Consider the following 12749-nt stretch of genomic DNA (forward strand, 5'->3'; position numbering starts at 1 on the left):
ATCATCGGGAGACGTTAACATCCGTTATCGATTTTTGATTACTTTATTTCATTCCTAATTTGAAATGCGGCGCTGAGCCACGGAAACCAGGAAAGCGACTCGTGTGTTATTTTACGACCAAATTGCGCCATTAGTTTTTTTTTCGATAAAGTTGTAAGCTTCGTGCAACATGTCCTATTCCAGAGAATCATTCATTTTGTCACTGCATACTAAAAGAAAGCTGAGAATAACCGTTCTGTAAAGGGTGCAAAAAAGGATTGATTATTATGTAATTGAAGGTGGCGGGGAATGGGGAGTGGGAAAGGAAGGAAACGGAAGCAACGAAGACATCAGCTGCAATTAGGCTTTGTGCGGAATCAGCGGCAACGAGTGAAAATCTGTGCCGGACCTGGACGCGAACCCTGCTTCTCCTACTTCCTACGTGTTGTGTTAACTACTGCGCCATCCGGACGTAGTGTTTATCGAAAATGTGCGGACTGTCTGGGCACGCTCCATGGACGACTCATATCCTACCTAGCACCGTCTATCTGCAGTCCCCATCCATGTCCTCCATGCTTGCTAGTTTCAGATTCCCGCTAGAGCTCGAACGAAATGTGCATTCGCACTGAAGGTGGTGGATTCATTGCCCAACGATGCGAATCAATTATATGAATGCGTGGTGTCTGTTCTTCCGGACATGTCCGAAAAGTATTGCTTATTGTAACAACAGATTTTTTTTAAATTATTTGCAGCCACATGACTGGAGTCAACATAACCAGTGGGTCGCGCCATTTTGTTTTAGTTTTTCTACCGTCATGCTGCGGTACTGTGGCACGGGGTTTCATTGTGTGCCAGGATTGGCGTACCTGCAAAGAAACAATAAAATACTTCAGCAACTATATTTTTTATAGTTGATAATTACAACTTTGGCTCCTCATACGTACCCGCGATCGAGGTTCTCTCTGTAGTACCGCCGGCCCCTGTGACCGAGCGGTTCTAGGCGCCTCAATTCGGAACCGCACTGCTGCTACGATCGCAGGTTCGAATCCTGCCCCGGCATGGATGTGTGTGAAGTCCTTAGGTTAGTTAGGTTTAAGTAGCTCTAAGTCTAGGGCACTGATGATCTCAGACGTTAAGTCCCATAGTGCCTAGAGCCATTTGAACCATCTGTATCTAATAAGGCGTCGTTATCTCTGGCAGCCGTAAAACCGAACGAGCTCTTTTATCGGATCGCGTTTGCTAGCAGGCTGTGGTGCTATATGTTTGCATTGCAGCGGATGTTCTCTGACGATTCTGCAGCATGGAGTCCTTTTGTGCCCTTCATAAATCTGCTGGTCATGACGCCAGCTTCTCATTTGTGATAACATGGCAGGAGTGACAGCTGGACGAGATTACAGTTCTCGGCTGGCCTTTGTTTATAGTTCCTCCATTTTTGGCTTTTCTTTTTCTTTTCTTCTTTTTTCAAGCGAGTTGTCGCTGAATTGAATGAAGAAGAATTCTGATGAAGTGAGAAGGTTTGAGTACTGCTCTGCTTGCACTGGTGTTCAGAGTACCAAGTTACACGATGTCTTTGTTTTTAGTATTGGTTCAATTCTTTAGACAGTTGTATTTGTTAAAATGTCGCAGGTCTATTTTCTGTCCATTTTTACTTGCAGAGTAAACACGTGAGAAGGCTAAACAGGGTTCTGAATGAGTCAGCGACCGCCTTTTGTTATTTAGAACTACCTGTGTTTATTTGGAACTTCCGGTGGTCACTTGGAATTACTTAACAGCTGTGGTGTACGTGAGAAGAAGCAACTGCGTTTTAAGACAAGGCGTAACGGTGCTGCTTAGCGGTGCTGTAACATTCTCCAATCGTCAAATTAGTTAATTCACGGCAGATTTTTCGGCAGAAAAAAAATCACGACATTTTAAGGATCGTAGGATTTTATTTTTCACTATCAGCGTACATTACATCTGCTGATCTCAGATGTGTGCTACTCGAATCTATACCGTTGTGAACAGCTCCCTTCTACAGTCAACGAAATCCACTGCTATTACGTCTGATACACTTTATGTGACCAGAAACTTTCCAGCTATTAATTATTATTTATTTCAAAAACATCAGATAAAGAGCATAAAGAGATTGTTCAAAAAATGGTTCAAATGGCTCTGAGCACTATGGGACTTAACTTCTGAGGTCATAAGTCCCCTAGAACTTAGAACTAGTTAAACCTAACTAACCTAAGGACATCACACACATCCCTGCCCGGGGCAGGATTCGAACCTGCGACTGTAGCGGTCGCGCGGTTCCAGACTACAGCGCCTAGAACCGCACGGCCACTTCGGCCGGCGGTCGGAATGATGACTGGAAACTTTTTCCCATGTAATGAAGCTATTCAGTCGTTGTATCATAACATTTCGCCTCTATCCCAAAATGCTCATACTTATTATGGCGTATGATCCGTTGTACCGCTACCTGGCCTAACTGTACTCTCTAGCGACCACGTCGTCGACGACATGGTATATCCTAAACTGCCTTCCATTTTAAATGACTGCTGTTACTCTTGTCAAGGAACGAGCATTTGATGTATGTTAGGAAAGTAAGTGAAGCGGTTACCAAAAGGAAAATTCAGTATCAGATACTTCAGTGTGTTCCCACTGGATCTGATTAAGTCCTAACATTGTTAACAGTACGGTACATTCTTACAACTTTACTCACGAGATATTTGTATGCAACCATGAAATTTATGATATTTTCAGTTTTTATGCTGTGTTGGTTCCGGCTCATATTTCATCAACTCCGCTTTCATTGTTACATAGCTAATAGCTGACATATTTCAGTGCCATAGTATACAATATGACTGTGGGTCTAACTGAAGTATCCAATTTTCTTTATTTCAGGTGAGTGGCGCATGATGTTGAATGGAAGGACGTGGTTCTCGGGTAAGTAAATGTCAGTAGTGCTACAAACTTGTATACGCAGCCAGTTTACACAGTATGTATTGTCACCAGTAGTTTGGCTTGGTAGATCAGTGAATTGGCAAACACATTAACCTGCATTTCACCGCGTAAATGACTGAGTGTTGGGTTTGTCGCTTAGCGAAAAATAGAGAACAATTACCCAAAGGAATGGCCCCACTGGAAGTTTTGTTTATGCATTATACAGGAGGTACACTGTGTACGATCACATGCAAAGAACCTATACGCCAGTGGCATCAAATCTTCTGCAGCAATATCAACATTTCGTGCAGCCTTCTCTAATTACAATGAAGTCGTGCGTACAGAACATCGCAGACTTGTCGGATGCCATCGATACTGCGTAGCCATCTTACGATGCATAGGCGATGATACATGCTGGTCCCACTCACCTCTTTTCTGTTCCATTTTCGAACAGTGTCCCGAGAGAATAGTTGAACCTCTACATGATCTGAAGTTCTTATCGTCAAGATCATTTCGCTAGATGCGTGTCAGAGGAAGTACTATATCTGTCAATGAAGTTCGGATTGCCATCTCGTTGACGTTATCGTTATTTCTGGACGAACACGTGACGAACCATTTGGTCTTCTTTGGATCTTCACTCTCACCTCTATAGTACCTGTTAAGGAACCCAGACTGACAAGTCACTTTCCATACGACTTACATCTATTGTGCATTTGATCAAGGGATGTTGCTGTTACACTAGATCAAACGCTAACCGGTTGAAGTCAGTGTTAGACAGATCTGGTGATGCTGCCCAGAGGAGTGGACGAAAAGCGTGGGTACTGTGTTGGATAAAACGGGAAGTGTGGAAGAACCCGGAAATTCAGTTCATTGTAAGGACTGTGCATTTCGACGCCGTTTTTTACTGAACTTCTCGGTTTTATACACTTACACGGTTCGTACGAGGCAGAAGGTACGTTTTGAGTGGAATAATACAGATGATATATGGAATTTCATGAAACCGTTACGTGTCTTAAGGGAGATCGACTTTCTTACGAGAGACAGGTTAACTGTCGATCTAAAGTACATTCTTCTAACAAACGATTGTAATTACCTCGCTTGAACGGAAAAGATGTGTTTTAAGCCACTGTATCCGCTGAATTTGAGTGGAAGTGTTACATGTTGCAGCTGCTTACGGGACTCATCGCGTTTGCTTAGCTCTACACAAATATGAGACTTGAGCGTCCGTAAATTTCGCTATGTGCGCTTGTACGTTTTAATAACGCTTCCTCTTTGACCCATTAAATGCCATAGAGCGTGAACGAGGGTATCATTTCTGAAATACGAAACCGAAACAAAGATGGAAATTTCAATCAAATAGTGTAATCACGCAGCCGTGGCGTAGAAAAGGTACACTATTTTTGCTATTCTTGAATTTTATTACACTGCAGTTGATACTATTCCCAGCCTACCAGAAAAACAATATTTTACGTAGCATGAATGAAACATATACCCCAAAAATGTGATTTAAGACACGTGCACAATGGACAAACATTTCTGCAACGATTGGTAGAGGTTCGCTGTGATTCTCAGAATTTTACGTTTTGTGTGAAGCTTCCTGGATAATCGTGACAAATAAAGCAAAATGAAATTTCTGAAAACTGGGCAATGCACGTTCACAACGCAAGTGCATTGCCTCTCAGTAACATCTACTACCTTGAACCAAAGAGTATCGAACAAAGAATGACATGAGTCTTCCGGATATAGAGGAGGAGCTTTATACACTTCGCTGTCTGTGGGCCACTGGCGTGATAGGTATATTCATCGTGGGGTAACTGTGGTATGATTACTACTGTAGCGGCACGAGATGTCCACTGTCAGAAGGTTGAAGGGCACAGTTAGAAGAAAGTTCTCTGAGCACGTACGCAGCACGAGTAATGAAGTTATTGCGGCAGACATCATCCGATTCATTGCTAGTGAGATAAATAGGCCGATGTTGGTAGTTCAGGCTGTAGCGTTAGCGCCAACTTGCATTCCTATAAGCTGCTACGACTTCTTCTTACTTTCGTCAATCCTTGGTCCCCTGCTCCACACACACACACACACACACACACACACACGCTCGCTCGCTCGCTCTTTTCCCTCATGAGCAGTTTGTTCCTTGATGCCTCAGAATGTGGCCTGTTGGTCACTCACTTGTTTCCTCCCCAATTCGGTTCACTTCCTCTTCGTTAGATACTTGATCTTTCCATCTAATTCTCAACAGACTTCTGTAACCCCACATTCCAAAACGCAACAGATTCTTCTGCTCTGTACTGCCGTCGTCCACGTTTGACGTCCATATACCGTTACATTTCTCACAAACACTTCCACAAAGTATTTCCTAACCGTTAAATTTGTATTAGATGTTAAAATATTTTTCTTCTTCAGAAACTCGTTTCTTGGCAATGCCAGTCTGCGCAGAAGAGTCAACAAATAAATCACGTACAGGGACTGGAACATCAAAGTCGCGTTACCAGCCTGGAATTTATTTTCCTTTTTAACATACTCCCCTTGTAGACTTAAACACTTATCCCATGGCTCGACATGCGTTAAAAGCCTGCACCATAGAATTCGTCTATCTGACATATAACGGGTGACCTTTCAGGATATACCACAGTTATTCACAGAATAAGGAACGATCGGTCGTGGAATGGAAACCACAGTGTAAATCCGATCAAGCTCAGCTCAGATGTTTTGGGCAGTGTCTCTAGTGTGCCCATAGATAGCTGCACATCGCTCTTCTCAGTTCCGAGCGCACAGTGAGCGCGTAAAGATTCCTAGAAAATAGTGTCTCTCGCCAAGTATGGGTGCCTGCCGAGACATTTCGCCTGACTTCATGCAACCCAACATAACATAACTGTCTACATCTACATGATTACTCTGCAATCCACATTTAAGTGCTTGGCAGAGAGTTCATCGAACCACAATCATACTATCTCTCTACCACTCCACTCCCGAACAGCGCGCGGGAAAAACGAACACCTAAACCTTTCTGTTCGAGCTCTGATTTCTCTTATTTTATTTTGATGATCATTCCTACCTATGTAGGTTGGGCTCGACAAAATATTTTCGCATTCGGAAGAGAAAGTTGGTGAATGAAATTTCGCAAATAGATCTCGCCGTGACGAAAAACGTCTTTGCTTTAATGACTTCCATCCCAACTCGCGTATCATATCTGCCACACTCTCTCCCCTATTACGTGATAATGCTAAACGAGCTGCCTTTTTTGCACCCTTTCGGTGTCCTCCATCAATCCCACCTGGTAAGGATCCCACACCGCGCAGCAATATTCTAACAGAGGACGAACGAGTGTAGTGTATTCTGTCCCTTTAGTGGACTTGTTGCATCTTCTAAGTGTCCTGCCAATGAAACGCAACCTTTGGCTCGCCTTCCCCACAATATTATCTATGTGGTCTTTCCAACTGAAGTTGTTCGTAATTTTAACACCCAGGTACTTGGTTGAATTGACAGTCTTGAGAATTGTACTATTTATCGAGTAATCGAATTCCAACGGATTTCTTTTGGAACTCATGTGGATCACCTCACACTTTTCGTTATTTAGCGTCAACTGCCACCTGCCACACCATACAGCAATCTTTTCTAAATCGCTTTGCAACTGATACTGGTCTTCGGATGACCTTACTAGACGGTAAATTACAGCATCATCTGCGAACAATCTAAGAGAACTGCTCAGATTGTCACCCAGGTCATTTATATAGATCAGGAACAGCAGAGGTCCCAGGACGCTTCCCTGGGGAACACCTGATATCACTTCAGTTTTACTCTATGATTTGCTGTCTATTACTACGAACTGCGACCTTCCTGACAGGAAATCACGAATCCAGTCGCACATCTGAGACGATACCCCATAGGCCCGCAGCTTGATTATAAGTAGCTTGTGAGGAACGGTGTCAAAAGCTTTCCGGAAATCTAGAAATACGGAATCAACTTGAGATCCCCTGTCGATAGCGGCCATTACTTCGTGCGAATAAGGAGCTAGTTGCGTTGCACAAGAACGATGTTTTCTGAAACCATGCTGATTACGTATCATTAGATCGCTCCCTTTGAGGTGATTCATAATGTTTGAATACAGTATATGCTCCAAAACCCTACTGCAAACCGACTGTCATGCAGTTCCTTCTTCATTACAGTTCTCGGCCGCACACTAAAGGGTCAAGTAGGACGCTCCTGCAACGTTTTCGATGGGAAATGTTTGATCATCCACCGTACTGCTCGGAATTTGTTCCCTCTGATTTTCATCCCTGTTGTTCAATTAAACCGCTGACTATAAAGACAAAATTTTGAAGAAGACAACGAGCTGCAGTCGAGCTTAGTAAATTGTCGGAAAGCACAGGAGGCTACCTTCTATGGCAAGGGTTCTGGAAAGTTGGTACAAAGCTACGACAGATGTCTTACGTCGGACGGGCAGCTGTGTAGAGAAATAATTGTAAGGTGTAGCTAACTATTACTAGTTTTGATTTTCACTGTGGTTTCCATTTCGCGACCGATCGTTCCTTACTTTCCGAATAGCCCTTGTAACCAGAATATTTGGTGGCTTAAACTGCCGCAACCCACATGCCCGATGGGTCCTGAGGGTAGCGAAATACCCGTAGACGTATAAACAATGTACCGTCACTGGATGACTAGGGCCCGATAGGAAGCTTCTTGTGTTGATTTTTTTATCCTTTGCGAAATTCCTGTATCCAATTGAAAAAATTACATTAATTGCCGTTTTAACCACGTACAGAACGAATTTCGCTAAGGGCCTGGTACTCTGCAAATAGTCCCTCGGCCCACAAAAATCCCGTTGCCGTAGTCGGGTACACACTCATGGCACACCAGCCATCTTGTCCTGACTGCAGATCTCAAAAAAATTGGCCCTGGAATACTGTGTACAGGCTATATCCCACGCGACAGCGTTATGCCGTATTATGGCGTTTGTGACTTATTTATCGATTCATCCTCGTACACACTCTTTTTATCGGGCAACGTCAGTCATTTTTCCACCCAAATAGCAAAACGGGTCTAGTACTTCCAGTCTCTCATTCCCTAATCAATTCTCATAGCATCACGAGATTTAATTCGACTGCACTTCATTACCCATATTTTACGTTTTGTGAACTTTCGTTTTATAGCCTCGCCGAGACATTATCCATTTCGTTCAACGGAACTTCCAACTCCTTAACAGTCGCTGACAGATTTCAATATCATCAGAAAACCTTAAAGTTATTATTTCTTCCCCTTGGATCTTAATTACTATTCCAAATTTCTCTTTCGTCAGAATTTGAAAGAATGTATTCCGTTAAAATTGTCAAAAGATTGTTTATAATACTGCTGTACGTTTGGGCTTGCCTGGCTTCTAGGATAAGTCATCTACTCAGCATTTCTCCGGAATTCAAACCGATTGTCTGCCAGATCGTTTTCTACGAGTCGCCCGATACCGTAAAAGTGATGGTTTGTAACAAATCAATCAAATTTTTATACTGTATCAATGATAAACGGCTATATGGTGTTGGCGTTGTAGCCGGCCGGTGTGGCCGTGCGGTTCTAGGCGCTTCAGTCTGGAACCGCGTGACCGCTACGGTCGCAGGTTCGAATCCTGCCTGGGGCATAGATGTGTGTGATGTCCTTAGGTTAGTTAGGTTTAAGTAGTTCTAAGTTCTAGGAGACTGATGACCTTAGATGTTAAGTCCCATAGTGCTCAGAGCCATTTGAACCATTTTGTTGGCGTTGCCGTCGGTTGTGATACAGCCAGCGCTGCTCGGTGCTCGAGTCACAGGTACCGGGAAAACCCGTCAGCTTGACTCACGCCACAGAGTAACATATCTTTGTCTGCGCTCACGTTCTGCTTCCGCCGTACTGCCAGCGGTGCACCGTACACACACTGCAGAGGTTGCCGAGCTAGGCGGCACGCTAGATAGCTAATTCTGGTCTCGTAACAGAGAGGTGGACAAAGTATCGCTGTACTCTACATGAAGGCTGAATACTACAATGCTTTATGAAGCTTGGTCCTGACTTACTCAGACAGCTATAGGAGGTTATGGAACTTAATGTGGACTCCGAATGACATGGCGAGTTAGCTATTTTCACGTGAACAAACTACAGGTCATTGATTAATGTAAAAAAAGCAGTATGTGGCAGAAATAAATCTAGGACGGACCAGGCATCGAGTCCTCCAAGTTTGGATTTTGTTGTCTGGCGCTTATCGCCGAGCCACACTTAGTAGATCGGATTAGGGTTCACATCCCATCCGGACATTCTAATTTTCGTTTCCCGTAGTTTCCGCAAACCGCTTGATGTACTCGTAGTGCTGATTCCTTTAATAATAATAATAATTTCTTGTGCGTCGTTGGCTTTGGTGCAATTCTTTCATTTTGACGCTTCTTCGGCAACCTACCCCAGTTGTCCTACCGGGGAGAGGGGACCTACAATGTCGTTTTTGGCGACTTCTCACGTCTCTGAGAGGTGAAGGCTATGTTAAAACGCAGATTGAAAAATTCATGGTCCGACCGGTTTCGATCACGCGACTGGTCTGTTTCCAGGCACACGTTTTAGACGATCAGGCCCTACGGTTCCTTCAAAGAAACTACGGTTTTATTACTTCTCTCGTCATTAATCACTTCGAGCAACAACTTTGCCTCGTAAGCTCTCGGCGTCGACGACATGCTAATTTCTAACCTTCGTTTTCGTTGGATTATTCAGAATTCTTCGCAAGCACGCCATCTGATTATTAAAATGATGGAAACGCGTATGTCGCCCAACCAAAACTCTTTTTGTTTTTGTAGCATAACGAATTTATCGTAATATTATTATTAAAACGGCATAATTTCCGTCCTTATACCTATCGACCATTTAATAGTTCTTTCTACAGCATCCATACTATAGAGTCTGTTTTCATCGAATGGTGTGGGGAAGTTGTTTGCATAGCCTTTGTCTTTAGAATCTGTTAAGCTCTGTAGTTGAATGGTCAGCGTGGCTGACGGCCATGCAAAGGACCCTGGTTCAATTACCGGCGCTGACAGGGATTATTCCATGGTGGGAGGACTGCAAGGGAGCCACTCAGCTTTGTGATGCCTGTTAAGACGCTGGCTGAAAGAGAAGTAAGGGCTCCAAGTTTAGGAATGTCAGGAGAGCGGTGTGCTGACCCCATGCCCTCCCATTGACGCATCCGATTGACGCCGTATGGCAGAGGATGACACGGCGGGCGGTCGGCATGGCGCGATGCTCTGGGCCTGATCGTGAAACTAGGATATTTTTGCCTTTAGAAACTTCGTCTCTTCCTCCACCTTTCTAGTACTTTCACTATTAAACCTTTCAGATTCACACCTTTAGCTCTTCTGCGAGAGGACATTTCTGAGGCTTCTAAATGCCGCGTCTCAACTTTTGCTATGTCAGATGTAATGCTTCAAAAGAATTTTAGGAAAATGCATGTCAGTAGTTGCGGTTAGAGCGCTTTGCGCGTATTGTTATCGGTGCTTCACTTCAGCTGTTCCACAATTTCTTAGCAAAAAAGAAAGAAGTTCGCTTCAAATCTTTGTCGTTAGAGAGACATATAGAAGTACTAAATGATATGGCCAGAATCAGCCATTTTGTTCAAATTTATTCGATTCATATGCACTATTAATATTGACATGTTGGTTCTTAATGCACATCGAAGGTAATAAATACGGTAAGCCAGTTTCACGTAATTACTGGTTTTCTGTAGCTTAGTATAGTAATCCCTTTTCTGATAACTGAGACGACTTGTGTGATATGGTTTCCGTTTCCGCTTTGTGGTCAATCGTAATACAGCCTACATTTTCGAAGTTTGTTATAAATATTTTCTGCTGCTTACAAATGAAAATATTGACGCTGACCATTAGCTACGGAACCGTACACGCTTTTCACGTGGCGTAGCACTTACCCAGTCACCAAGCATATTAAGATCTTCTGTCATATTAATAACAATAATTATTGTCACTTCTATCTTAGAAAGAAGTTAAATGTTCAGGCAGACAAAGTTTTAATTGTCCTTCCTTTGAAAGAGACAGCTTAACTGGCTCCCAGGTGCTAGGATTGGAAAATGTATTTCAGCATGTTTGCGTACCATACAAGAGCACTGCCTCCACCCGCTGATATTAAAAGTTTGTGAATCACTTTAATCCGTTCGTTACGCCGAAGCTCTGAAGGCAGGACTGGTTATGATGTAAATTTGCGTCTGCAAAGGTGGGATCTCGTAAATGCTTTGCGTGTTCGTGCATTTCTTCACAACGCAAACTGATTTTCTGAGAACGTAAGGCTGATCAGAACACATTTTAATACAACATAGCCGGTTTTTGATGCGTTCCGTAAGTTAAAACATAGCTTCGTTATTAATGAAACGGGTTTTGTGAAATTTTCTGACAAACAGTTCTGTAACATTACAAAGTGAAAAGGAGTCGCTTTAAAAGATGTCGTCGCATTTAAAGTAGCCATATATTTAATTAATCTAAAATACGTTAATTCACCACAGTGTTAAATCAAGCTATCTTCTACACTTCTCAGTAATAAGCGGTGTATTGTGTACCTGCAAATGTATAGAATGAGCCCAAAAGAACTTCATATTTACAAAAATTCATACAAAGGGAACGGTGAAACTTATTCGCTTCGAATCTTATCCTGTTAATAGAGAATCTCTGTATGTAATTTTTTTACGTGTTATAGGGACTCGATATGTGCTCCTCGAGTCACACAGCAACCGTCAAGACGTGGGACATGACGGTATTGATGGACTCTACCGCATTATGATTCGCTGCCGTAGCTTCGGCAAGGTTTGCTGCAGTGGTGGAGCAAACACTTTCTTTCAAACGACCGAATAAAAACTTCACGAGAGTAAGTCTTGGGATCGTGAGTGACCATCAGCACCACATGTTATCGACCTGCATTTACATCGTCCATGCAGATGTGTGTACAAATGTTTCCGCGAAGACCAGTTCGATTGAGGCAGTGCAACACCTTATTGCAAAATGAAGCTGTTGCGCTCGTCTTGCAGTTGAGGCAGAAGCCACATAGGAAGCAAGTCTTCATGAAAAAGATGGGACCGTTAATGTCCCTCGACATTGCGCAGAACACATGACCTTTGGCGAATCTCGTTCTTGTTCAATGGGGCTTTCTGTTCATCAGATACGAACATTGTGCCGTTAATTTGCCATTAGTGTGAAACGTTGCTTCGTAACTAAAAATTAATCTCTGTGACATGTTGCCGTCATTGCCCATCCTTACCAACAGTTCAATGCAGCATAATCTCCTGGAGTAAGTGGACCAGCTGCGGTCTGTACAATTTCATGCACAATCGTTTACACAGGGCTTTGGAAACGTTTGGTTATGGGATTCTAAGCTCAGAACTTGCTCAACGTATCGATTTATATAGGCTTCGCAGGAATGCTGCTGGATCGCAATCAACATTTTGATGCCACACAGTTGGCCGACGAGGACTTAAGCTTTTGCAAATTCAGCGCTTCTCTTCAAACTGTTTCCATCAGGCATGAGTGGAGACTCTGCTCGGTGGCCCCTGGTGAAAGTGTGTGCAAAATGTTTCTTGAATAGCAGTTACCAACTCTCTTTTCCTCTTTTCGCTAACTTAAGGACACAGCTTTTCTGTTTTGGTGTAGTTGCCATTTCCTGCACCAACTCTGTGGGGGCGGCCCCAGCCTGGAACAAGAGAACTCCGTTAAAAAAAAAGGAAAAAAAATAAAGGCTTCAAAGATAATTTATAAATAGGTTAAGATTTGAAGCGAATACGTTGTACTATTTAGTTTGCGTGAGTTGTTGAAAGTGTACAGTTCTTCAGTGCTTACTCTTTATTTTGA

At 43.1% G+C, this 12749-nt stretch overlaps 1 protein-coding gene across 1 annotated transcript in view; it reads left to right on the plus strand.

The window, feature by feature from the left end:
• Window positions 1-2868: 2868 nt before the first annotated feature.
• The window catches only part of LOC124796439 (segmentation protein cap'n'collar), a 423990-nt gene continuing 414109 nt past the window's right edge, over window positions 2869-12749 (plus strand). Inside the window, exon 1 of the mRNA XM_047260634.1 lies at window positions 2869-2904. Coding sequence (XP_047116590.1) covers window positions 2884-2904 — 21 coding nt within the window. The 5' untranslated portion in view covers window positions 2869-2883. The remainder of the gene's footprint in view (window positions 2905-12749) is intronic.

This window comes from Schistocerca piceifrons, chromosome 4 (assembly GCF_021461385.2).
Source record: "Schistocerca piceifrons isolate TAMUIC-IGC-003096 chromosome 4, iqSchPice1.1, whole genome shotgun sequence".
NCBI classification, from domain to species: domain Eukaryota; kingdom Metazoa; phylum Arthropoda; class Insecta; order Orthoptera; family Acrididae; genus Schistocerca; species Schistocerca piceifrons.